General features: G+C 37.1%; 1 protein-coding gene across 4 annotated transcripts in view; it reads left to right on the forward strand.

The window, feature by feature from the left end:
- The window catches only part of LOC124555026 (ras association domain-containing protein 8), a 94,292-nt gene that overhangs the window by 23,714 nt on the left and 45,354 nt on the right, over window positions 1-25,224 (forward strand). For 3 of the 4 annotated variants that reach the window (XR_006968508.1, XM_047128782.1, XM_047128780.1), the window contains exons 2-5: window positions 6,493-6,603; window positions 6,701-7,354; window positions 11,006-11,143; window positions 19,877-19,993. Coding sequence is in view for 3 of the 4 variants with exons in the window: in XM_047128782.1 (XP_046984738.1) it covers window positions 6,493-6,603; window positions 6,701-7,354; window positions 11,006-11,143; window positions 19,877-19,993 (1,020 nt within the window). In the remaining variant the exon portion in view is untranslated. The remainder of the gene's footprint in view (window positions 1-6,492; window positions 6,604-6,700; window positions 7,355-11,005; window positions 11,144-19,876; window positions 19,994-25,224) is intronic. The other variant, XM_047128781.1, reaches the window with a different exon arrangement.

A 25,224-nucleotide genomic window follows, 5' to 3' on the forward strand; every position in this document is an offset into this window, starting at 1 on the left:
ATGAACTGATGTGAGCTCATGCCGTAGATTGCTGTTTTGTCTTAACGGTACAAAACAGGTTCAGAACCAAACCCATTCTGTTGGTCTTATAATCATTATAAATAATAGTAGGCATCCAGAAAGCACACACCTTTTTCTTGAGTCAATGATCATTACTCTGTATATGTAAGTGCACTTCTAGTGTGTTGTTGGGTTGACACACTGACAAAGTTATAATTCAGTGCTAATTAAAGAATTTCCCAATATAAGAGCTTGTTGTTGAGCCATTTATGGCAAAAAATATGGCACTGTGTTAACTATTCTTATTCATTGTAGCCCATTTATATGACTTTTTGAATCTGCATATGTAGTCTGCTAGTAGCTTTAGATATTTATCTTAGTATACATAGTGTAACAGTATCATCCCTCCACCTCCTCTCTGTTTTCTGTCTCATTCACATATGCTATGCAGGAAAATGGCTGTTACGGTACTACCATATGGACCCAAATTAATCTGATGTCACCTTTGTGTTCTTTACATAGGATGTATGTGCGAGGAAGTAACAAGTATCTTGTCTCTTAATGGAACATACACTGTTGGTGTTTTGAGAGTAATTGTTTCATCATACATATATTTCTTGTAAAATCTACTGTTAGAATTTGTTAAGCATCTTTGTGGTGCTCATGTATTAACTAAATATACCTTTGACGGAATTACGCAGCTCATTTTGTCATCTTTTCTTCCTCTTCTAATTAATCCAACTATTCAAGTGTTCGTGACAGACATCACAATATTGAAGAATTAGTTGAGTGTGAAGTCTGTAAGCAACTATTTTGAGGTGTATGTTACACTTACTGAGGTTTATTCCACCGAATATGATTCTGGTGTTCATCTTCCTCACAACTAGAGTTATCTAGTCATTCCATTTTAACTCATGATGGGTGTATATTAACAAATTTTGACAGTTGACTGATTGCTATCAGTAAAGATGTAAAAAAGGAAAGGAATATCTGTCCTCAACCAAAAGGTTGATTTGAGGACCATAGTGTTTTACTAAGTGTGGGTCTACTGGAGGTAATATGTCCTTACATTCCTGTAATCTTTGAACTGTCTTACCTAGCCAGCTGTAAGGGAACCTAATGTTTAAAGTCTAATATAAGTCACTGTGAAGCTCTGCAGCTCTCATATAAACAAGTAATTACAAAAGATGAAAGACGTAATCAGTGACAGAAAATAATCATACAATTTAACCCCACACTTTTGTATTAGTGGTTTAAAACTGACTCTAATAGAACTGTATCAGTGGTGTTTGCGGTAGTAGCCTTAGGGTTTTTATTTTTACTTTTTAGCAGTCAGTTGATTCTGTAAATAATGGTCTTTCAATCGTAAGATATAAATTTGTCACGTCTGTAAGTAGTATTGATTTAAATTTCCTCTGGATATTATTGTATTGTCAATATTCTTTGTGATTTCATTGTGGAGTGTTTTCATAATCATGGGTGTGACACATGAACTACATAAATTAACTATAAAATAATTTTAAAATATCCCATACTAAAGATTTCTCTTTCAATATATATCATTTTAAAGGAAAGTGATTATTTTTTTAAGCCTGAATATAATTTTTTTTGTAATTGATGAAAACCTATGTTATTAACCAAAAACAATGTGTCACAGGTGTGACAAAATTCAGGAGTACAACATAACACTTTGACCTTCACCAGCCAAAATCTGTGAACTGAGTGATTATATGTAAACAAAATAATAAGTGTATAATACTGAAAACTTACTTTATTAGCCATGAAAATATCAGAAAGAACATAATATTATTTTCAAAATAATAACATAATTTCCGTTGTCACGGGTGTGACATAATATTGTCACAAGTGTGAAAAGTGCAAACTTCTCTCAATATTTCAGAGAAATGAAGGTTGAAATTGGATTAAAATTACATTTTTGGCAATACAATAAATCAGTTTGCTCAATTAAAGTGGTGTTGTTGTTAAATTAATAAAAATATTCAATTCCTTAACAGAAACTAAGGAACATCTCCCTTTTAACTGAAAAACTCTCTTGGTTGGTTGCTTCGTTGGTCAGTTGATTTGGTGGGAGGGGCCAACAACGAGGTCATCGTTCGCATCAGATTAGATGCTCTTTCAAAGGAACCATCTTGGCATTTGCCTGAAGTGATTTAGGGAAATCACAGAAAACCTAAATCAGGGTGGCCAGACATGCACTTCAACTATCGTCCTCACGAACACCAGTCCACGGTGCCACCTCACTTGGTCCTTTGAGTTCTTCAGCATATTACACAATATGGAGAATGAAGCACTGTCATGTTCAGATAAATAAAGGATTGAATGCTTAACAAACTAAAGGAACATACACAGAAATACACACATAAATAACTTTGTCATGAAAATAATAAAAAAAAAAATCAACTTCCTTCCATTTGAAATGTAGGAGGATTCAAAATTTTAACAACATTCTTTTGTAAAGAAAGAACTGAAATGTAATTTTCATTGGTGCTAAAGAGTTTCTTTTCTTTCTCACGTGGTATTAAAAACATGATCTTGATTTCACCAGCCACACACTCTGATTGGCAAACAGCGAAAAAATTCTGTCCATTTCCCCTCTCGCTCTGAATCTCTGTGATCAGAAAAGTTCTGGCTTTCATATCCTTAGTTGGACTTATGGTTGCTGTACTTCATTTTCTGATTTTGCTTGATTATCTTCAATATTAGACTCTTCAGAATCTGAATAAATGTCAGAATATTTCAGCTGTTTCTTAGATTTAGTGATTTCCCAAAAGATTTCATATCTTATCATTTCACTGCCAGATGTTTCTGCAGATAAAATATGATGATTGCCATAGTTTCTAAAATAATGGTTGGAAAGCACTTTAAGAATTGGAATGACATCTTTCCAAAACCTCGACTGCCTTTTCTTTGTCTTGTCTACATCACTGCTTGAAACGAACAGTACTTGAATGTCATTCAGTTTACCATTAGCATACTCAGAAAATTCCTTTGTATTATTCACTGCCACTTTCTTACTAATGTTTCCTCTCCAGATGGTTCTCTTCACTGTTCCCCCTATCCCATCAGCAGCCACTTTGCCATGTGGCAAAGAAATTCCACTTAATTTCAACTCTCAAACATGATTTGTCGTGGTAGATTTACAACAATGTAAATTTATTTATCAGAAAACATGATTTTTTGTAAATTTTTACATTAAAGAAAAGTTCTTGGTGAAGTCAACTTGCATGGCAACATCATTCTTTGTAAGCTCTTTCTTACAAGATTCAAAATATTTGGCTTTTTTCTCCTTATCCAGAAATGCCTTTCAAATGTTGAGATCTGATCCTCTAGTTCTTCAGTGACTGGTTTCGGTGTAGATATATGTTCCATCAACTTTGGCACTCCATTTCAGTCTGTCCACTGCTTCCATTAGAGAATTTTATCTTGATTTTCATTAGTCAGCCACAATGAGAGGTCATGTTTACACTTTGTACATTTTCCTGCCATACAATCCTCATTTTGTACATAACAAGTAATTTTCCTGAAGCAACTCTTTAGAAGAATTAGGAAAATCTGGAATCACATGTGAAATGCTTTCGGTTGTAAATTTAAAATTTACATGGTATTTGCAAATGCACACATTGTGAGGTCTTTCTGACACTGCGAGTGTGTGACTTGGCCTTAGTTAATAAAATGTTGACGTTCCTAATGGAGTATCAGGATTTGTATTCTTAAATTCGTCATAGGCCTCACCAAGTCATAATCATATGCTTCTTCTGAACCTCCTCTCATTTTCCACTACTGTGATCATTAACAGATTTTATATCAGAAGACCAAGAATAGTTAGACTAACATCATCTCAACAAAAATACTCAATTAGGTAATTTTTTTGTTTCAGCTGACAAACTTCTTGAACCTTTTGTGGGTCTCTTAACTTTTTTATTTCAGCAAGATCCAGTTCCTAAATCAGTTTCCTATAAGCAGGGGTCTGTTTGCTTGGACTATTAGGAAATGACTTTATTGCCTTATTTGCAGCCTTGCATAATGTTTGAGAACATTTGTAACACTGTAAGTCACTGGCGTGGTTTGTTTCTGACATATTTTTACGTTTACTGCCCCTACGCAACCTTTGTCTAGTTTCATCCTTCTCTGTCTTTTTTAGTAGACTGCGTTTGTTCATCAGCAGTTCCTCCCTATTCCTCATTCTTCTTATTCTCTCTCTCTCTCTCTCTCTCTCTCTCTCTCTCTCTCTCTCTCTCTTTGTCTCTGTCTCTCCTTTTAAGTATTCTTCATTTTTCAGTTGGTCTTCCTTCATTTTATGCTGCAGCTTTCTTATTCTTACTGTTGAAGTAGTCATTATCCAGGAATGTGAGATACGTTATTTACATTTATTTCCAATGTCAGTAGACCTGTATTTGTTTTGTATCCACCAGTTTAACATTTCACATGAGCAGAAGCAGCTTGTTTCAAATTTTACATACTGGTATTTCATTACATTGGAATATTTTTTAAAATGTGTGCATATTGTCACACCCATGAAAAATATTACTGTCACAACTGTGACAGCATTCCGGGATAAAATACAGTTATTGTCAAAAAATAGTAGGTTTGATTTGGCAATTAATATATTTTCTTAACATCACTTCCCTAGAATATTAAAAATTATGAAGTACTTGTTGAAACAAGAAGCAACTTTGTCTTTTTTGTCACAGGTGTGACAGTAATCCCTGTCACTTTCAAAAAGAGAAGAAAAACTCAAAAGAAAGATCACCTGGAAAAAATCATTTAATGTAGGATATCAAGGAAGTCTGTTGTTACATAGCAAGTTGCTCAATGTTGCATCATCTGTTCCACAGAAAGCAAATAAGTTCAGCCAATATAACATCGTTTCGTGGTGTTCATCGAGTACATTAACGTAAAATCTTTGGGGTGACAATTCATAACTAAATATCTTGATTACAATAAAAATGAGTTTCAAATCATTAAAGTTTATATTTCATTAGTGCATTCACATGCCCAAATACATACTTCCCTGATTTTCTAAAAACGGCAATTTGTCTCTTTTCATATAGAATGAGCCTGTGTCCTCCTCTGCATGTTTGTGCGCACAGTACTAAGATAACTGTAACATGATGTATCTGAATAATCTGTCTCAAACAGCTGGATTTGGAGAAGTATTTTTATGAGATATTTGTCACAGAAGTCCAATGGTCATTCAGTAAATGATGCCCCAAATTTTTTTACAGCTGTTAATGTAAATAGGAAAATGTCCCTTTAGATGCTTCAAATTCAATGTTTCTTCTGCACACGGGTGCAGTTTCGAACAGTTCACACAGATGGCAGAGCTGTAGTGAACCATCAAAATGACATATATGCAAGGCACACTTTACAAACAGTGTGGTTTAATTGAATTCTTTGTTACAGAAAAATACCATTGTAAACATCCATAAATGGTTGTGTACAGTGTATGGTAATGATTGATAGCAATAATCTTGAGCAATGGGTAAACAGAGTTAAAGCATCAGTAAGTGCAGAAACTGAGCTCCAAGCTATAATCTATGTTCGGAACATCCTGTCACAGCCACTGCTCCTGACTTGGTGAATCACACGGATGCCATTGTTCATGCAATCTGGCGCGTCACAACTTGACAGTTGGCTCTGCAGCTACTGGCGAGTGCTGTAAATTTGTGTGTTGTTGTTGAGACTCACAAATATTCAAAGGTGTGCCCAAGGTGGGTTCCATGAACGTTGACAACAGACCACAAGATTCAGAGTGATGCCATCTCATCTGAACTGTTGGAGCAGTTTGGGGCCAATGGGAAAGCCTTTCTTTCATGCATTGTTACAGCTGTAAACAAAGAGGCTGTTACTGGAGTGGCACCACTTGCAGTCACCAAAAATAAAGAAATTCAAGGCAGTTTACATTGTTGGCAAAGTTGTGATGACAGTCTTTTGGGATAGTGGTCGTGTCATTTTCATGGATGAGTTTCCAAAAGGGGGTAAATAATTAATTCAGAGTCTTGTGTGAAGACTCTGAACAAATTCAAGAATTGTTTCTGACCTGTTCGGTCTGACAAGAATCCAGAATAAATCTTTCTTCAGCACAACAATACATGCCCAAACCCAAGTCTCGGAGTTCGGAAACACATCACAAAATTGGTTTGGATTTAATTGCATCATCCAGCCTATAGCCCAAATGACCCTCATACAGTAAATATACTTTTTAAGTATATGTATTCATCTTTCAGTGTACATAGGAGTTTTCTGTAATTAAGGGTGTGCCATTTGTTGCACAGTTTATGCGATTAACTCCGTAAATTCGTATGCTTCTCTCATTCTTGTTGGAAGTGGAAATGTGTATGTAGATATGCTCCGTTTCTTAGAGGTTGTCTGTGGTTTCTTTGAGTAACTTTTATTTAAGAAGAAATTATTAGACTAAGAATTGGTATGACATCTACAGAATGTAATATATTAGATTGGATTTTGTTTTAGGATGTTGTTTATGCGCTGGCACATGCCACAGGGAAGACTGGTCGGTTCACTCTGATTGAAAGGTGGAGAAATGTTGATAGACTTCTTGCACCACATGAACATCCACTTGAGGTGTGTTGGTAATGTTGTTACTCTTCAAAAGTATTTATGAAAGCTTTTATTCTGTAAAATGAAAAAAATTCTCAAACAGTTCTATTTTGTCCTATAGATCTTGACAAAATGGGGAGAGTATTCAAATGATGTGCAATTCATTCTGGAACGTTCAAAGTTGGAGGGACCAAGAATAAGTGGACAGCAACAAGTACGTCAAAAACCAGTGGATCCCCTACGAGGCCTAGTTACGACAGCTACATCACCATCTTTGGGGCTTAACGAATCACCCGACTGGCGTACAAATTCACCACATGTACCAGATCGAAGTAAAGACATTAGGAAATCACTGACATTCAGTGGTGGCCATCATGGACATGTGCTGACAGAAATAAGACGGGGTGACAATGTAGGTATAGTTAAAGGTGTACCTCAAGTGAAACAACCACTGGAGGTACGAGATGACCAAGATTTGCCTAATAAGGCGTTAGACAATGGTTCTCCTAGTCAGACCGTGAACTCTTCTAATTCTGATGGCACTGCCTCACCTTTTGGTTACCGCAGTACTGGACAGGGAAGACGTGACGCTCCTCCTCCACCATACAGAGAACCACCCAGACCTTCATCTCCACCTCAACGCTGCCTTCCGCCATATCGTGACCCACCTCCTCCGGTACATACTCCACGAAATGGGCCTTCACCGAGCCGAGAGACAGCAGTTTCACCTCCGCCATCAGCTAGCCGTAGTAAACCAAAGAAGAATCTGCTCAAGGTAGGTTACATAAGCAAATATCAATGATGCACAATTTGGTCCCTTAATACAAGAAAATATTTTCAGATTTGAGAACAAGTCAGAAGTTGGAAAGTGTAATTTTAACAGTTTCATTTACTCTGTAAATACATTTTTTGTTTCCTGTAGCAATTTCATATGTATTTTTTCATCTGTTTTTATTTTGAGATCTCATATTTTTGTAGGTACACACAGTTTGCTATTCTTTCTATCACCATTTTCTTTGGGGAGGGGACGGGGGCTCAACTGTGGTACATGTTACTGGTGGTTGCTTTACTTTTGCCGGTGTTGTGTACATTTTAATCTTAACAAATTTTCAGAATCGCTGAAATTTAAGAAAGCCCCAGGGCCTGGTGGAATCCTTATCAAATCGTATATCGAATTTGCAGCTAAGTTAACTCCTCTTTTAACCATAATATAACATAGAGCCTCAAATAGAAAAGCTGTGCACAGTTGTTGGAAGAAAACACACATCACAGCCATCTACAGGAAGGGTAATGAAAGTAATCCACAAAACTAGCATCCATTATCATTGACATCTTAGAACATATTCTGCAACCAAATGTAGTGAGGTATTCCAAATAAGATAACCCCTTCTATTCTATCCAGCACGTGTTCTGAAAACATCAGCTGTGCTAAACCTAACTTTTGCTTTTCTCACTTGACATCATGAAAGCCTTGGATCAAGACAGTCAGGTAGAAGCAATCTATTGGTTGTGTTAAACGTTTGACTCACTACCATACCAGCACTTACTAAGAAAATATGATCATGTGGGGTATCAAGAGACATTTGTGACTGGGTTGAGGAGTCCTCAGTGCGGAGGGTGCAGCCTTGCAGTCTTAGGTGGAGAGTCAGCAACGGATGTAGAAGTAACATCGTGTCAACGCCGTGAGTGCCCCAGGAAAGTGTGTTCAAACACTTACTGTTTATCTCGTATATTAGTGACCTTGCAGACAATATCAATATTAACCTTAAAAGTTTTTGCAGATGATGCTGTTAAACATGTTGACTTTTGATACAATATCAGTTATTCGCAATTAGAGTAAGTCAGTTTGTACAAATACTTGGGTATAACAATTTGTAGGATTATAAAATCGTTAGTGCGCCTGGAAAGTGTTTTCAGGCACTTGCTGTTTATCTTGTATATTAGTGACTTTGCAGACAATATCAATACTAAACTTAAACTTTTTGCAGATGATGCAGTCATGTAGACTCTTAGGTAAGGCAGGTGGCAGACTTTGGTTCATTGTCGGGGTCAGGATATTGAGAGAATACAGTCAGTCTACAAAGGATACTGCTTACAAATTACTTGTGCATCCCATCTAAGAATATTGCTCCAGTGTATGGGACCAGTACTAGATAGGACTAATAAGGGATATATTGAGCCATGGTAGACCATTACAGAAATGCTGATAAAACTGAACTGGTAGATGCTTGAAGATAGATGCCAACTATGCATTGAAGGCCTACTTACAATCTAGAAACATACTACAACCCTCTATGTATTGTTCCTGAAGGGACCACGAAAACAAGATTGCATACGCAGAGAAATTTAAGCAGTCAGTCTTCCCACACTCCTTACACAAGTGAAATGAGAAGAATACCTAATATGTGGTGCTGTGGGAAGTACCCTCTGCCATGGACTTTACAGTGGTTTGCAGAATATGGATATAGACATAAAGAACATATTAAAAATACTAATTGTTTGTTGTGCAGCTCTTCATGTTGTTTACAAATTCTTGTATATAAAAATTTCATGATTTTGTAAACTTCGTAGTAGGACTCTGACATTTGTTTGATACCACTAGATATATACAGTGTGACAATTATTGAACTATATAAATGTAAGTTAGTTACAAACTAAGCCATGTACACATATTATTCAACATATAAATGTCATTACAGATAATCGAATTTAGGTTATGACATGTTCGATGTGCCTTCCTTCATTGACAACAATGTGATGCAAACGAATAGCGAAATTCTGCATGACCAGCTGAAGTGTAGGAACATTGATGACATCAATGACCTCTTGAATGGCTGTTTTCGGGTCAGCAATGGTTTTGGGTTTATTGCTGCACACATTGTCTTTAATATATCCCCATGGAGTCGCATGTGTTCAGATCCGGATATTATGGCGATCAATGGAGGCTCATGCCAGTGGCCTCTGGGTACCCCAGAGCCAGAATGCGGTCCCCCAAAGTACTCCTCCAGAACATCACTCTTCTGCTTTGATGGGATCAAGCTCCATCTTGCGTGAGCCACATCTTGTCGAAATCAGGGTCACTTTGGATAATGGGGGTGAAATCATCTCCCAGAGCCTTCACGTACCATTCAGTAGTCACCGTGCCATCAAGGAACATCACACCGATTATTCTGTGACAGGACAGTGCACATCACACAGTCACCCACTGAGGGTGAAGAGACTTCTCGATTGCGAAATGCTGATACTCAGTCCCCCAAACGTGCCAGTTTCACTTATTGACAAACCCATCCAAATGAAAGCGGGCTTCATTGCTAAACCAAACCGTACCATGTGCATACTAATTCCCATCATACCCCACAGCCAATCATACAGTTTGAACATCTGAACTCAAACCGTTCAGAAGTAATTTTATTTCATATAGTTGAATAATTGTCACCCTGTACATTTTCCTGGTACACCCAGTGCGTATTTTATGTAAATGTAAGTTTTGTTTTGACCACTCTATGTAATTTTGTTACCCAAAGAGAATTTAATCTTTGCTGCTACAGTATAATTATCAAGTTTTTGTTTAATACTTCATTACTCTCAGTACTTGAGCATTTGTTTTATTTGTACTGCAGCCAGATTATTCCCTAAAAATTAAGTTCATTCTGTTTCATAGTTCTGCTAGGTCTTGTTTCATCTTTTTCATTCACTTACTGGACTTTTGACATCATTTACTAGTTTTTTGACATATACAGTAAACCATTCAGGTGATAATCTGCACTTATTAGAATTATAATTTGTCTTATTTTGTTGTTGCCAACTAGTACACGTGAGCAGTTGTCTGCCTTGCATCTCAATTTCCATTTATCAAGAGTTCTACCATCTTTTCTACTTTTTCACTGTGAAATCAATTTTTCCAGTTGTATGATTCCTTTCATTCTCTGATTTGTGTCAATTCTGTTTGCAATAACTTGTTTCTAATTGTTTCCTCCATTACCACCCTTACTAAAAGTGATTTTGCTTCTTGTACTTCTGGTTGCCTGTTCTGTAAACTAATGTTCATGTCAGTTGTTATTGTTAAAGTTCACTGTAATTACATTTCAGTTATGTCATACAATTTTAAGGTGTTATTTTTCTCTACTTCTCCAAAGTAGATAATTATATTGATTGGTATCTATTCTTTCTTGTGAACCTGGCATCATTGTAATTGTATTTCAGTCTTGTATTTGCTCTAATCAAGGTTTCAATGTGATCAGATGAATGTAATTTCCTAGCTCAGGTACATCGCAACTAAACCTTCCCTTAAGGCCTGATTCTTTGGTTATAATTAAGTTACATAATGGTTTGAATTGTACATAAATTAGATGTCAGGCTTTGTATTTAGTGTAAAATTGTGATACATTTTTATTTATTTCGTAGTGATGTGTAAATGTATTTGTAGGATTTTCAGCAGTCTGTGGAGGGGAATGGCGATTGCCATCAAGAGTCTGTTCTTTACAATGCCCAGTACAGAGATCTGATGAGGCTTGTCAATTACCAGAGAGAAAAACTTGCTGCCCAGCAGGCAGAAATTGCAAAGGTATGCAGTTCATTGGAATTTATAGTATTTCAGCCTTTAAAATATTGGTATTGCTTAAATATGTCTTTTTATGTTCGTAGTGAAATTATTGCTTTTAGGCTAGAAGCACATTTCCCTACCAACGATTTCTATTTAGGTTTTTGTGGCAGCATTGGTCCCCTAAACGACAACATTGCCAGTTGTATCTCCCATCCTTATTCAACCAAATTTGTAATCTGTCTACAATGATCTTATATTTTAAACACTAGATTTACACATGTTTGTTGGATTTGTTGACAACTGTAACTAAAAAAATTTGGATTGATGATAATTTCATTAGTTCTGTAACAGGTATAAGAAGTGCAGCCTTGGGATTTGATGCACAATAGTATGGGAGATGTAAAAACATCTAAAGCATAACACATTAATTTTAATACAAATCTTACCCTTTTAATAATCTGTAACGTTCTCACAAATGCTATATCATCATTAGATGTTTCTCATCTGCAGTTCCCAAGAAGTACAGCGCGTAAAATAAAACTTACTTGAAAAATGTTTTCTACATGTTGTGACAATGTAATCTAAACAGCAAAGAAATAATTAGAAAATCAGCTGACTTGAGTTAGAACACTGCAAAACATTGCTGAAGTGAAAAATGACCAGTAGGAAGATATGGAAAAATTTCTATGCCTATTAGATGTCACCAGTCGCTAAAAATGTGTTTTATCAGAACATTATCAGAGAGGTTCTATATTATTGGTATGTGTAGAAATTTTCTGTTGTAAATGAGTTAAAGTATCCTGATCCACCTTCACCTATTCAGCTCTGTTGGTGATTTCTGAATGATATAATAGCAGGACATTTGGATCCTTAGACCTTTAAAGCTACATGGCGGAAGAATACTTCTGTGAGAGAGGCAGGCATATGACCACTGAAAGGATAATCGGTGCCTGCAATGGCAGCATTAATTGTGGTGCCTCTAGTGGTGGAGCTGGTACCACGAATTACCATGGCAGCTGTGAGAGATGCGGTCGATAACAGACATGGTGTGCTTATGCTTGAGGTTGTACTGTTTACACAGCATCTCTGTGGGGGTATCGTCAGTGGCCTTGAGGGGCAGCAGCAGCTCACAATATACGTCTGTGTTGTGAACTGGTGACTCCCAGGGAGGATGCTATAGTTGGTTATATGTTTACTCCCTGTACATCACTTAGTTTAAACTAAGAGAAACAGTTCTACATAATTTTCTTTTCATATTACTTCAAAAAATTTATCGTCTCTAATTGTCCACTCTAGTTTGAAATTCATATTGTTCAGTAGATTTTGTTCCAATACATATAAATGCATTTTCCCTTCTAGTCTGGTTATTCTTCCCAGCTATTCAGCTCGAAAAGCAAACAATGTTCGGTGTTATACAGTAGCATAGTTAGCGGTTAGATACCACAGATGTACCATAGATTATCTATCCCCTTTAGTTCAGTTGCTTACAATACCATTTTTTTCCTTTTACAAGAGTAAAATTATAAGGTCTTGTTTCAGGAATTAAAAAATCAGAAATACTGTGATATTGACCTACTTTACTTGTGCACGTAATCAAGCAACTGCATTGAGATGCCGTTATCAGTTCCCACTACTTTACAGAAGCATTTGTGTCACTGTTGCACCCTGCCATTCAGTCACTGTTATCCATGAAATAAATATGTGTGCCATGAGCAGATTATCCCATTGAAAATAATTTATAATCTTGGCTCTAATCACACTGTTTGCTGCTTTAGATGTTCGAAAGAAGGAAACATGTCCAATTGCAATGATTTGTTTTACTGGGCGTAATATACATCTAGGCCTATTTCATAAGCCTAAATACAAGATGCACATAGTGAAATAGACATCCATCAATCATAAGCATTAGTCTTGTTAGTGATGAAGCCTATTATTTGCACTCTGTAATGGCCTTAAGATTTGAGCCAGTCAAGCCCATTAAAACAAAATATTGCAACTGTAGCTGATAACCATCCTTTAGTGAATATCACTAAATTGCAGTGGAGTAACACCTGTCAAATAAATTGAAATTTCATTCCATGATATGCTTCTGGGCTACACAATTCACAAGAGCTCTGGCATCTTTTTCTTTTATGACCCGGTTCACCTAGACAATGCAAAAGCTCACACGTGGCTCACTAACAATCAATCTCCACCATCTCGAGAATGGCGACGAGCAATTCTAAGGTGGACATCAATGTTACAGTGTGTTTACAAACTATCATGTTACACACATATTGTCCATTCGTCACACATACTGAAAGAAATTTTACTACATTGGGCACTGTCACTAATCAGTCTAATTTTCAGGTATCCATCTTGCACTATGGTTTCCATAAATTAAACCCATGATAATTCATGTTGTATGCTAATACAGTCAAACAACCTACTGAAAATGTATTGTGGTCTACAGTTGCATGTAGGTTTTCTCTTGCCGTGCTCTCCACCTGTCGTGTCTCCTGCCTGTTTTCGCTGTAGGCCATGGTTCCCAAACCTTTCCTCAGATGAAACACTTTGAGAATCCTGGCACTTTGATGGAACACCTTGCTTATTATGAAGGTTAATAAAATTATAAACTTTTAAAAATGAGAAAAAAACTTGTTTTATCCAGTGATTACTTAAATTTAACTCATTATTGTAGCACAGAAATTACAGTTTTTTTTTTAATAAGAAGAAATGCCGTTTTAATAGTTTTTTGTGGAGGACATATTCACTTCCCATGGAACACAGTGTGATAACCCCTGCTATAGACTCAACGTCCTGTCATGCGCTCTAAATCCTGAGGTGAGGTGAACATTGCCTCCCAGTTCTGCATTGTTTAAAGTAATGAATGATTCTCATATTTGGGCATTTATTATTTTTTAAATACATGTTTAACAAAAACATCTTACCTGCAGAAATTTACTACAGTGTTCTTCTCATCTTTTGTACGCATATCCAACTATTTTCGTTCTGAAATTGGACACAGTAAACAATGAGTAGTGTAGCTTAGTAATTCTGAATGGTATATGAATGAATTTCTGCATTATGATGATGATGATGCTCGGTTTGTGGGGCCCTCAACTGTGTGGTTATCAGCACCCTTACAAATTCCCAACCTTTGCTCAGTCCAATCTCGTCAGTTTCATGAATGATGACGAAATGATGTGGACAACACAAACATCCAGTCATCTTGAGGCAGGTGAAAATCCCTAACCCCACCGGGAATTGAACCTGGGACCCCGTGCTCGGGAAGCAAGAACAAGACCGCGAGACCATTATCTGCGGACTGATATCCTTGGGAGAGTCAACTGTGATAAAACTTTCAAAAGTATGTTAGGAACAACAGCAATCTGTATCTTATTTTAACGAAAATTATCACAATTAATGATTTATTTCATTACCAGTGACCAATTTCAGTCTTAGTAGACATCTTCAGACCAGAGGATGACACAATTGGTGACCCACATAGACGATAAGCAGAGCTGTAGTATATGCCGGGAGGCACCAGTCGCCAGCTGATGACTGGTGCCTCCCAGAGTATACTACAGCTCTGCTCATCATCTACCAGTCGTCAACTGCTGATGACTAGTGCCTCCCGGTGTATACCACAGCTCTGCTCATCATGTATATGGGTCACCAGGGGTGTCACCTTCTGGTCTGAAGATGGTCTACTAACACAGAAACTGTTCCACCTGGTGTGTAAAATATGTGAGACGGGTGAAATAATCTCAAATTTCAAGAATGTAATCATCCCAATTCCAAAAAAAAGGCAGGTACTGACAGGTGTGAATATTACCAAACTATAAGTTTACTAAGTCTGTTTACAAAATACTGACTCAAATTATTTACAGAAAAGTGGAAAATCTGCAGACTTCAGGGAAGATCAGTTTAGGTTCCGAAGAAATGCAGGAAAACTCTAGGCAATACTGACCCTGAACGTATGTTAGAAAATAGATTGAAGAAATGAAACCTACATTTATAATATTTGTAGATTTAGCAAAAGCATATGGCAGTTTCGACTGGAATACACTTTATGAAATTCTGAAGGTACCAGGGATAAAATACAGGAAGCAAAAAGTTATGGGCAATTCCATAGTTACGGGTGTTACTTGTACACACCTTAAAATCAGGAAAAATAATGTAAGGAAAAATATTTATTGAATTTAATATTGAAAACTTTTAAGGCTTACATTATATTTCATGTGACAAATGTTGATACTGGAGTTGTTTTATTATTCTCCTGGTTATTAATCAAAAAAGTAGTGTTACTGGTGTTACCAAAAGTAGACCTGGCCCCTGTTATGAGTTAGGGAATTCTCTAATTTCTGCAAACTTGATGAAGCTTTTATTCTTGTAAAACAACTGTTAAGAGGTATTGCCCGAAACTTTATTTTGAAATATAAATTTTTATTTTTTTGGACATCGTAACTCAGTATATATATATTTTTTGCTGTTACGGGTGTTACATAGATGCATCAGATTTGATTCTTGAAGGAATAAATCTACCTCTTACAATTGCATCAAAATAAAAGAAGTATTGTAGTTTATTTGGAATAAAAGTATGTGCTTAAGAAAACATATTTGAAGGATAAAGCTATTTATCACACAAAAAATTTTGTTAATATAATGGAAAGAAACATTCCACGTGGGAAAAATTATATATAAAACAAAGATGAGGTGACTTACCGAACAAAAGCGCTGGCAGGTCGATAGACACACAAACAAACACAAACATACACACAAAATTCAAGCTTTCGCAACAAACTGTTGCCTCATCAGGAAAGAGGGAAGGAGAGGGGAAGACGAAAGGAAGTGGGTTTTAAAGGAGAGGGTAAGGAGTCATTCCAATCCCGGGAGCGGAAAGACTTACCTTAGGGGGAAAAAAGGACAGGTATACACTCGCACACACGCACATATCCATCCACACATACAGACACAAGCAGACATATTTAAAGACAATTTTATTGTACAACTAGGCCAAGATATCATTACTTATATTTACTCTTTTTGTAGGCCTAATAAATTTATGACAAAAATGTTTTCTTATTATTGATAGATTTAAAAACTTCATTTAATAATCTATTTCAGCAACATCCAACTCAAAATTGAACTCATAGTACGAACAGTTACCTTGTTGTTTGATTTCTGGTGTTACCGTAGATAGTACTTGACTGAATTTCACAAAACAAACATCAGTTTCATCTAGTTTAAAAAGTGTTTCTTTTTCCTACTGACTTCAGAAACATTATTTTCACATCCTCCTCTTCATCAAACTCACTCTGGCAGATTTCCAAGTAACAGTATTGAATTTCGATAGGGTTGGCTTCTTTTTATCACTTGCAATGTCAACCAAGACAAATAACCCAAATTTTAAATCAGACTTTTCAATTTTATTAGTTAGGCTTAACTCGCAAGCACTTCCAATATTGTCTTGTGATTCAGATAGTGAAGCAGTCTCCTGATCAGAATCATCAGAACTGCACACTTCATAGAAGTTTATGCATCTTTTTGCATGTAATGTTTTAACTTTGGCCTCATCAGTAATAAATACTGACACCCTTGTCATTAATGACTCTGCTGTTTTTGAAACCAGCAAATCAGTTGTGTTATAAGGCCAAAAGTGATGTCAGCCCTGGATTTGAGGAATCGCTTGTAAATTTTTCAATCTTTCATCCAAAATAGGAATGTTATGCTCCACTGTTATCTTATCAACCCATAGTACCTTAAATTTAGAAAAATTCTTGAGAGTGTAGTCATAAAAGTCAATTGTGTTGTTAATAATAATTTTCCTAGATCTAACAGCATGTCCACATGCTCCTCTTCAGTGCACCTCCAATGCCATCCATGACTCCTTTACCATGTGAACTGGCAAAAAAATTCCACTCAACTGTCAATCCAAAGTCTCTCTCAAAATAACATAGATTGGACAAAGTATATTTATTTTTGAACTGCCCAGCACAGTACATTGTTAAACATAGGCTCTTATGAATGACTAGAATTTGCCTCAATAAGCAGTTTACTGGACCTATATAAAATTTAAAATTGAGGTTATAAATATTGTTGTTCTTGGAAAAGTTAGAATGGAAAACATAAACTATATGTAAAGAATTTTGGCTTAATTAACTTTTTAGGAGAACATCAGTTGAGTCAGGTTAATGCTCTAATTAACTTTTATAATGTAGGTGTAGTGCTTAAAAAATGTATGCAGAGGAATAAAAATTTTAGTTTTCATGCTTAAAACTGTTTTCATATGTAATAAACATAGTTAAAAAACTTTTTTCATTCATAATAATACCCTTTGGTTATAATTTAAATGTAGGGCCTAGGCCTACTAAAGATGAAGGCGGCAGTAAACCTTCCAATTCAAGTTACGGGTGTTACGCATGTGTTAAGTAACACCCGAAACGAAAATTAGTAACACCCGTAAGAGCTCTAAGAGTGTTAAATAAGATTTCAAAATGCCATGTAATGGTATGATATTGTAAAACATGTGCATAACCTCACTTTTACAGAAAGGTATTGTACAGAACAAATTTACTAGATTACAAATTAAACTTTTGTATCTTTTTTGTTACGGGTGTTGCAAGCTGCATATATAAAGAAATGCAATTAGCTTACTTCAACAAAACGAATTATTATGAGCTATAACAATGTTGACTTCAATACCCTTTGCAACAATAGAACAATCAGCCATAGATAACACAACTAATACTCATCTGGAAATAGCATAAAACATACCTCTCTGTGGTGCCATAGAGTAGTGCACTTTAAACACTTAGTGAAGGTAGAAATTTATTTTTTTCATATTCATGATTATTTTGCAATGAACAAATGTACTTTTAACTTGGCATTTTTAAGGTTATATTTGTAATATTGTCATTTTAATTTTTTTGTCACAATGTCTCTTTAACATGGAATGACCCTTATCTACAACTTGTATGGAAACCAGACAGTAATGAAATGATGATTAAATGGACACCCTAGCTGCAAACAGGCGTTGATGTACTTCATTGGGAACATGTTGAAAATGTGTGCCCCGAACGGGACTCGAACCCGGGATCTCCTACTTACATGGCAGACGCTCTATCCATCTGAGCCACCGCGGGCACAGAGGATAGTGCGTCTGCAGGGACTTATCCCTTGCACGCTCCCCGTGAGATCCACATTCCCGACATGTCCACACCACTACATTCGTAGTGCGCCTAATAGATGTTTGCCCATCATACTCATTACTCGTGGCAGATTATCCCCGTACGAGTTCGGGGATAGCGTGTGCGTTCACACAAGAAGGTCAATGGCTGGAAAGCCATATTTTAACTATATATGACTGTAGTATCTGTATAAAAGGCCATGTAAGTAGGAGATCCCAGGTTCGAGTCCCGTTCGGGGCACACATTTTCAACATGTTCCCAATGAAGTACATCAACGCCTGTTTGCAGCTAGGGTGTCCATTTAATTATCATTTCATTTCTAGCAAAGCTGCATGGTCATCCACGGTAACTGTTCTTTCAGGAACAGGTACTACCGTCATATATAGTTAAACCAGACAGTAGTTATAAAAGTCGAAGGACATGAAAAGGGAACCACTAGTTGAGAAGGGAGTGAGGCGGGGCTGTAACCTAGCACCAATGTTATTTGATGTGTATATTGAACAAGCAGTAAAGGAAACCAAGGAAAAATTTGGAAAATGATTTGAAGTTCAGAGAAAAGAAATAAAAACTCCGAGGTTTGCTGCTGAATTGTAATAGTCAGATATGACAAAGGACTCAGAATAACTGTTGAAATAAATGGATAGTGTCTTGAAAAGAGGTTATACGATGAACATCAATAAAAGTAAGAGAATGGTAGTGGAGTGGTGCTGAATTAAAATGGGTGATGTCATAAGAAATAGATTAAGAAATGAGACATTAAAAATAGTAAATGTGTTTAACTATTTGTGCAGTAACTGATGATGGCTGAGGTAGAGGGGATGTAAAATGCAGACTAGCATTAGCAAGAAAACATTTCTGAAAAAGAGAAATTTGTTAACACTGAATATAAATTTAAGTATTAGGAAGTCTTTGCTGACCGTAGCCCTGTACAGAATTGAAACATTTATAATAAACACTGCAGACAGGGTGGGGATAAAAACTTTTAAAATGTGGTGCAACAGAAGAATGTTGAAGAGTAGATGGGTAAATTGAATAACTAATGAGGAAATTCTGAATTGAATTAGCAGAAAATGAAACTGCATGCACAAAATGACTAAAACAATGGTGTGGTTGGCAGGACACATCCTGAGGCATCAAGAAATTGTCAATTTATTAATGGTGGGAAGTGCGGAGGGTAAAAGCTGTAGAGGAAGACCAATGCTTAAATACAATAAGCAGGTTCAAATCGATGTAGGTTACAGTAATCTGCAGAGGTGATGGGGCTTGCACAAGATAGACTAGTGTGGAGAACTGCATCAAATCAGTCTTCAGACTGAAGATCATAACACATCACAACCTTTATAAATTACTCATACATTTTGATTCCTTGTAGCAGTTAGTAAAAGTTTCATTGTATGACTCAAGTATTGCTTGATTAGATTGTGTAATTTGCAGTCTTGACTGATTGATCTGCTTGAAAGGTGGACAAGCAACTCTTGAGATGAATTCACTGCATGAATATTTACATATTTACCTTATTCATGTTTTTTGTGTAAGGCTCTTGGGTAACTTATTTTCATTTTTTTTTCTTTCTTACATTTAGTATGATGCTGAAATATCATTTTGGGAAGGTAAAACACGAGAACACCAACAACAGATGGAGTTCCTTTCACAGGAAATAGCAAGATATGAAGCAGCAGCTCGCGTAAGTGAAGAACAAGTGAGTAATGAACTGAATATTGTTATCTTCATATGGTGGAATTTGTGGGTTACTTATTTTAATTTGAATATTAGTCAATAGTGATTTATTCTTCTCATAAAATACGCTTGTTAGTCATGTGATGAAGATATAGGAGCCTCGCCAAAATTAATAATATAATTCACTGATATAAAATTATATCTGCTGAGATGGTACAGCAGTCTAAAGTTAACAATTTTTTCCCTTGAGAATGAACAGTTGTAGTTACATAATAACGATCAGTGTCATCCTGCTTAGATTATCAGTTCATCATTCAAGAACCCGTCCACCAAATAGGAACATTTCTGTGGGAATGAATCGTGCAGCTTTTATATTTTGCGGTAGACCTAACTTTGTGTTCGGAATGTTTTATCTTTTAGCCTCTTGAAGATTTTTCAGTTCTATCTATTTAGCAATCTCTAAGTATATAATTCCAATCGGTGAGCAAACACATAAAATTATCTTAATTTATTGTACTATATAAATGATGTAAATAATTTTCCAGAAATAATTCTAGTTACCTGTTTTAGAAGTTTGTCATCTCATAGATGTGTGAGGTTGGGACTGTTAAACTTAACATTTTTAAATAATGGGTGACATGGTTTCTTTGGATCCGCAGTATGCACATTTCTGATGACTTTTTTATGTCTCTTCAGTATACTTTATATATAACTAGAGCTTCCCCAAAAAACAATGCCATGCCTAATTACTGATTCAAAATAAGTGTGATATGCAATTTTCTGTGCACTGGACAATATTTGCTTTGCAAATGCAAAGCTACATAATTTGCTTGAAAGGTACTCAGTATTCTAGTTCTAAATTGTACCTTCATTTAGTTCTAGAAATTTGCCACATTCGGCTTCTGCTATGTCATTTTTAAGATTTATTTTAATTTCCTGGCATTTTGACTGTTGTGTCCTAAACTGTACCGTATGCATTATCATGTCTATAATTTGTACAAGGTGGTTGGGCCAACCATGAACATGCCAAACATACAATAAAAGAATAAAACATCAACACACGTATTTACAGTGTGTACAGCGTAATAAAATTGTACATGTCTTTTTTATAACTGCTTGCTTCTGTTCCACCCTGCCCAGGAAATATTTAATAACATCATTCTATTTTCATAATTGCCTCACTGTAAGTGTTCCAAGATCTGGACCGCGTCTTAAAAAGTAGCGCAGTTAGATGCATTTGCATATAACGAGTGGGAGCAGTGATGTGTGCATTTGCGTGCATTGAGTGGAAGCAAAGACTCCAAACTATGGTGGCATTCATAGTGCCCTCCATAAGAATATGGCGAGCTCTGCAGATAGCAGGGCTTGTGGTGGCACATGCTGACAGTGTGTTTAAATGACATATGACATGTCTTCTAAGGAGATGTGGTTGTCACGTTGTGTGCCATCTGCAATTGACATAGACACCATCAATACTACATTCCTCCTCCCTCCCTCTTGAGCACCCCTTCCCCAATAAAAAAAAAAAAAGACACCGTCTTCACATAGTGTGGGTGCAGGTGACGATGTTGGGAGCTCTGTGCCACGGTGCAGCTGACGGAGTTGGATGTGGTGCAGTGGCAGATGATGCCAACCGACCTGTGTTCCAACATTTCACCTTGCAAACCATTGGGACCATGTGCCAGACAATTGGGGGTAGGACATACAACCAGCAGCACAGGTGGGTGCAGCAGTGGCACTGCTAAGGATGCTGAAGGCTGTGAGGCTGACTGATGTCAGTAACTGACGTCGCTGTGAAAGACAACAGATTAGTAGCTGCATTAGCAGCTGCCTAGGCAGTCAGGCTACCTCTATGGCAGAGTTGGCTGCTTACTCATATGTCCAGGATCAGGCAATGGCAAAGGCTGCTCAGAGTTGTTTGCAATGTTTCTGAAAAATGATATTATATGGCAGGATCACAATAATCACAAAACAAAGTTGGTTTTCATGCCATTGATGGGTGCCTGTTTTGCTGTGAACAGTATAGTGAGCTCAAAACTTTGTCCTTCATGTTGAACTTCATTGGAAAGTTAGCATTTGAAACAAGGTGTCTAGGTTGGAATACATGCAACAAAATTACGGTGATGGTGGCATTTTAACAATTTTTCTGCTGAGGCATCATGAAAAGACAGAGTGCGAAAGGTACTAAGAAACATGAAAAAAGCATTTTCTCTTCAGTGTAAATCATGAAGTTTGGATGTTTGAGCCTTGAAAGTGTGAATAAAATGTTCAGCTTCACCATCCTATTGAGGAGAGACTGGAGCTGTTCAGACATGTTGAATCCTATTTTACCAGCAAAATTTGTTGAAATTCCAATAAGGAAAACTGCAAACCATTGTCCGAATCAATAGTTTGTGGCAAGCCTTCTAAACAAAAGACAGAAACAAGTACCTTTGATTGTGCTAGCACTAGTCCTAAAGTTTGTTGGAATGACAAATAGGTATCTACTGGATGCATTGACAATGTACTCGTAATGTGTTCCATAAAAGACTGGTAAAACCAATACGAATGTTTCGCCAAGGACCATCTAATGGGGTTAATTGTAAAATGTTTGATGCGGCACTGCTTGGTTGTCTACGCAGTGGCAGTAATCTATTCATTCATTGTATCAAGACAGTGCGACATACAAAGCTTAGTGATTCCCTCATGTCGTCTTTGTAAAAATCGAAAAACATTTTGCTGTAATGTTGCAGGAATCATGAATAGAGTTTGTTCATTAGAAGTATGAAGTAAAATCACACCATTTTGAAGAGAAACTTTGTTCCATTGAGCATGATATTTTAGCACTAATGCATCTGAAATTGATTTTGGATTTCAAGGCCAACCCATCTGAATATAGTACTGCAGCAATTGTTTTGTGCATGGGCATGCAGGAACTCAGCAGCCCACTGCAGCCTTTCAGACCAGCCCCATTATGAGCATTTGTGCTGAGGATAGAGTGAGCTGCCGCTTCACATTAGGTGATGGCTTCTTATGGTGTAACGGACCTGTAAGAAGCTGTCTATTCGATACACATCTGTGTATCATACCTTTGCTTGGCCACCAATGGAAAGGCTCTTTCATACTCTACACTGAGCAATGAGTCCCTATGGGATTCATGTGAAGGATTGCCTTTTAGAGATGGGTGTGGCTGGTTTTAGTGTTTTACACCAAGGTCAGAGCAGATCTCCACCTTAGCTCCTACTGAAGCGCAAAATTATTTTAGACATGATGCATTTTAAGAAAGATTGCATTCCAGATTTTATGTTTCAATTTCTGTTTTTTGACATTTTAGATAGGCATCACAGTTTTAAAGTTGTGTACACTGACAGCTCCAAACAAGGGGACTCTCTTGGTTGTTCAGTAGTATTTCCCAATGGTGTTTTTAAGATTTGCCTTCCCTGTAATTATTCTCTTACTGTATTTACTACTGAACTTTGTGCGACCTTGAAGACACTGGAGCAGATGAGGCGTCTTCGGGGCAAACATTTTCCCATCTGCTTCAATTCTCGTAGTGCCCTACAACTGCTGCAGCAGTACTCCCAGCAGAGAAAATTTCCCAGTAAACCCATGACCAACTGTACGTCCTACAGTGGTGAGAGAGGCAGATCTTATTCCACTGAGTACAAGGGCATTTGGGAACTTGGGGAAATGAACAAGCAAAGCTGCCAAGGAGGCTTGCAGGGAATGTGATGTTACACAATGTGCCATTTCTGTAGAGGCTCATTTTGCTGGAGAGTTTGATTCCAAATCTATGAAGAGATAAATGAATCGGTTGCATTTATTACGCTGAATGTGATTGTCAGTTCTGAGTTGAGGGCAAAATTTTGCACTGTACATGTAGCTTTGTGATTCTGGAACTTGTATCTACGGTTCCAATGAGTATTGCTAGGATGAGAGGGTAAGGGTTCAGATCTCTGTGTGTGTGTGTGTGTGTGTGTGTGTGTGTGTGTGTGTGTGTGGGTGGGGGGGGGGGGGGGGGGAGCAGAGTTGGTATTCCGTGTGGCAGAAAAAGCAGTGTCTGCAGTCAAGCGTTAAATAACACTTAACCAATACTTCGAAGCACGTGAACTTACAAGAAATCTGGGTCGGCATCTCATGCACTGATTATTCCACTGCTTTTGATGCTTTAAAATTGCTGCCTGTATCCTTTCGTCAGCAAGGTTTTGAATAATTACATTGTAAAACTTTTCATTACATTGTGAAACTTTTCATCTTGAAATGAAGCTCCTCAAGCACCGTTAAATTTAAAATTCTTAGTGATACCCATGCGTTCAGTGTCCATTACTTATAAGACTGATTACTCTGTCAACGGTTATGCAAAAATTTTAAATGAGCAGCAGCTATGTGGATCTGTGACTCAAATTTATCTGTTTTCCCGTACGAGTTCCTTGTAAGATAGGGATTGATATTCTACTAGAGGGAACACTTTTTGACACCATCACACAATTTGTACTCCCACCCACAAAAAGAAGAAAGGATATTATGAGTTGCCTGAGATTTTGTAGACTGTAAAGTGCTGCTCCAGTTGAATTTTGTATTCTACATCTACATCTACATTTATACTCCGCAAGCCACCCAACGGTGTGTGGCGGAGGGCACTTTCGTGCCACTGTCATTACCTCCCTTTCCTGTTCCAGTCGCGTGTGGTTCGCGGGAAGAACGACTGTCTGAAAGTCTCCGTGTGCGCTCTAATCTCTCTAATTTTACATTCGTGATCTCCTCGGGAGGTATAAGTAGGGGGAAGCAATATATTTGATACCTCATCCAGAAACGCACCCTCTCGAAACCTGGCGAGTAAGCTACACCGCTATGCAGAGCGCCTCTCTTGCAGAGTCTGCCACTTGAGTTTATTAAACATCTCCGTAACACTATCACGGTTACCAAATAACCCTGTGACAAAACGCACCGCTCTTCTTTGGATCTTCTCTATCTCCTCCGTCAGACCGATCTGGTACGGATCCCACACTGATGAGCAATACTCAAGTATAGGTCGAACGAGTGTTTTGTAAGCCACCTCCTTTGTTGATGGACTACATTTTCTAAGCACTCTCCCAATGAATCTCAACCTGGTACCCGCCTTACCAACAATTAATTTTATATGATCATTCCACTTCAAATCGTTCCGCACGCATACTCCCAGATATTTTACAGAAGTAACTGCTACCAGTGTTTGTTCCGCTATCATATAATCATACAATAAAGGATCCTTCTTTCTATGTATTCGCAATACAT

This window comes from Schistocerca americana, chromosome X (assembly GCF_021461395.2).
Source record: "Schistocerca americana isolate TAMUIC-IGC-003095 chromosome X, iqSchAmer2.1, whole genome shotgun sequence".
Taxonomy (NCBI): Eukaryota; Metazoa; Arthropoda; class Insecta; order Orthoptera; family Acrididae; genus Schistocerca; species Schistocerca americana.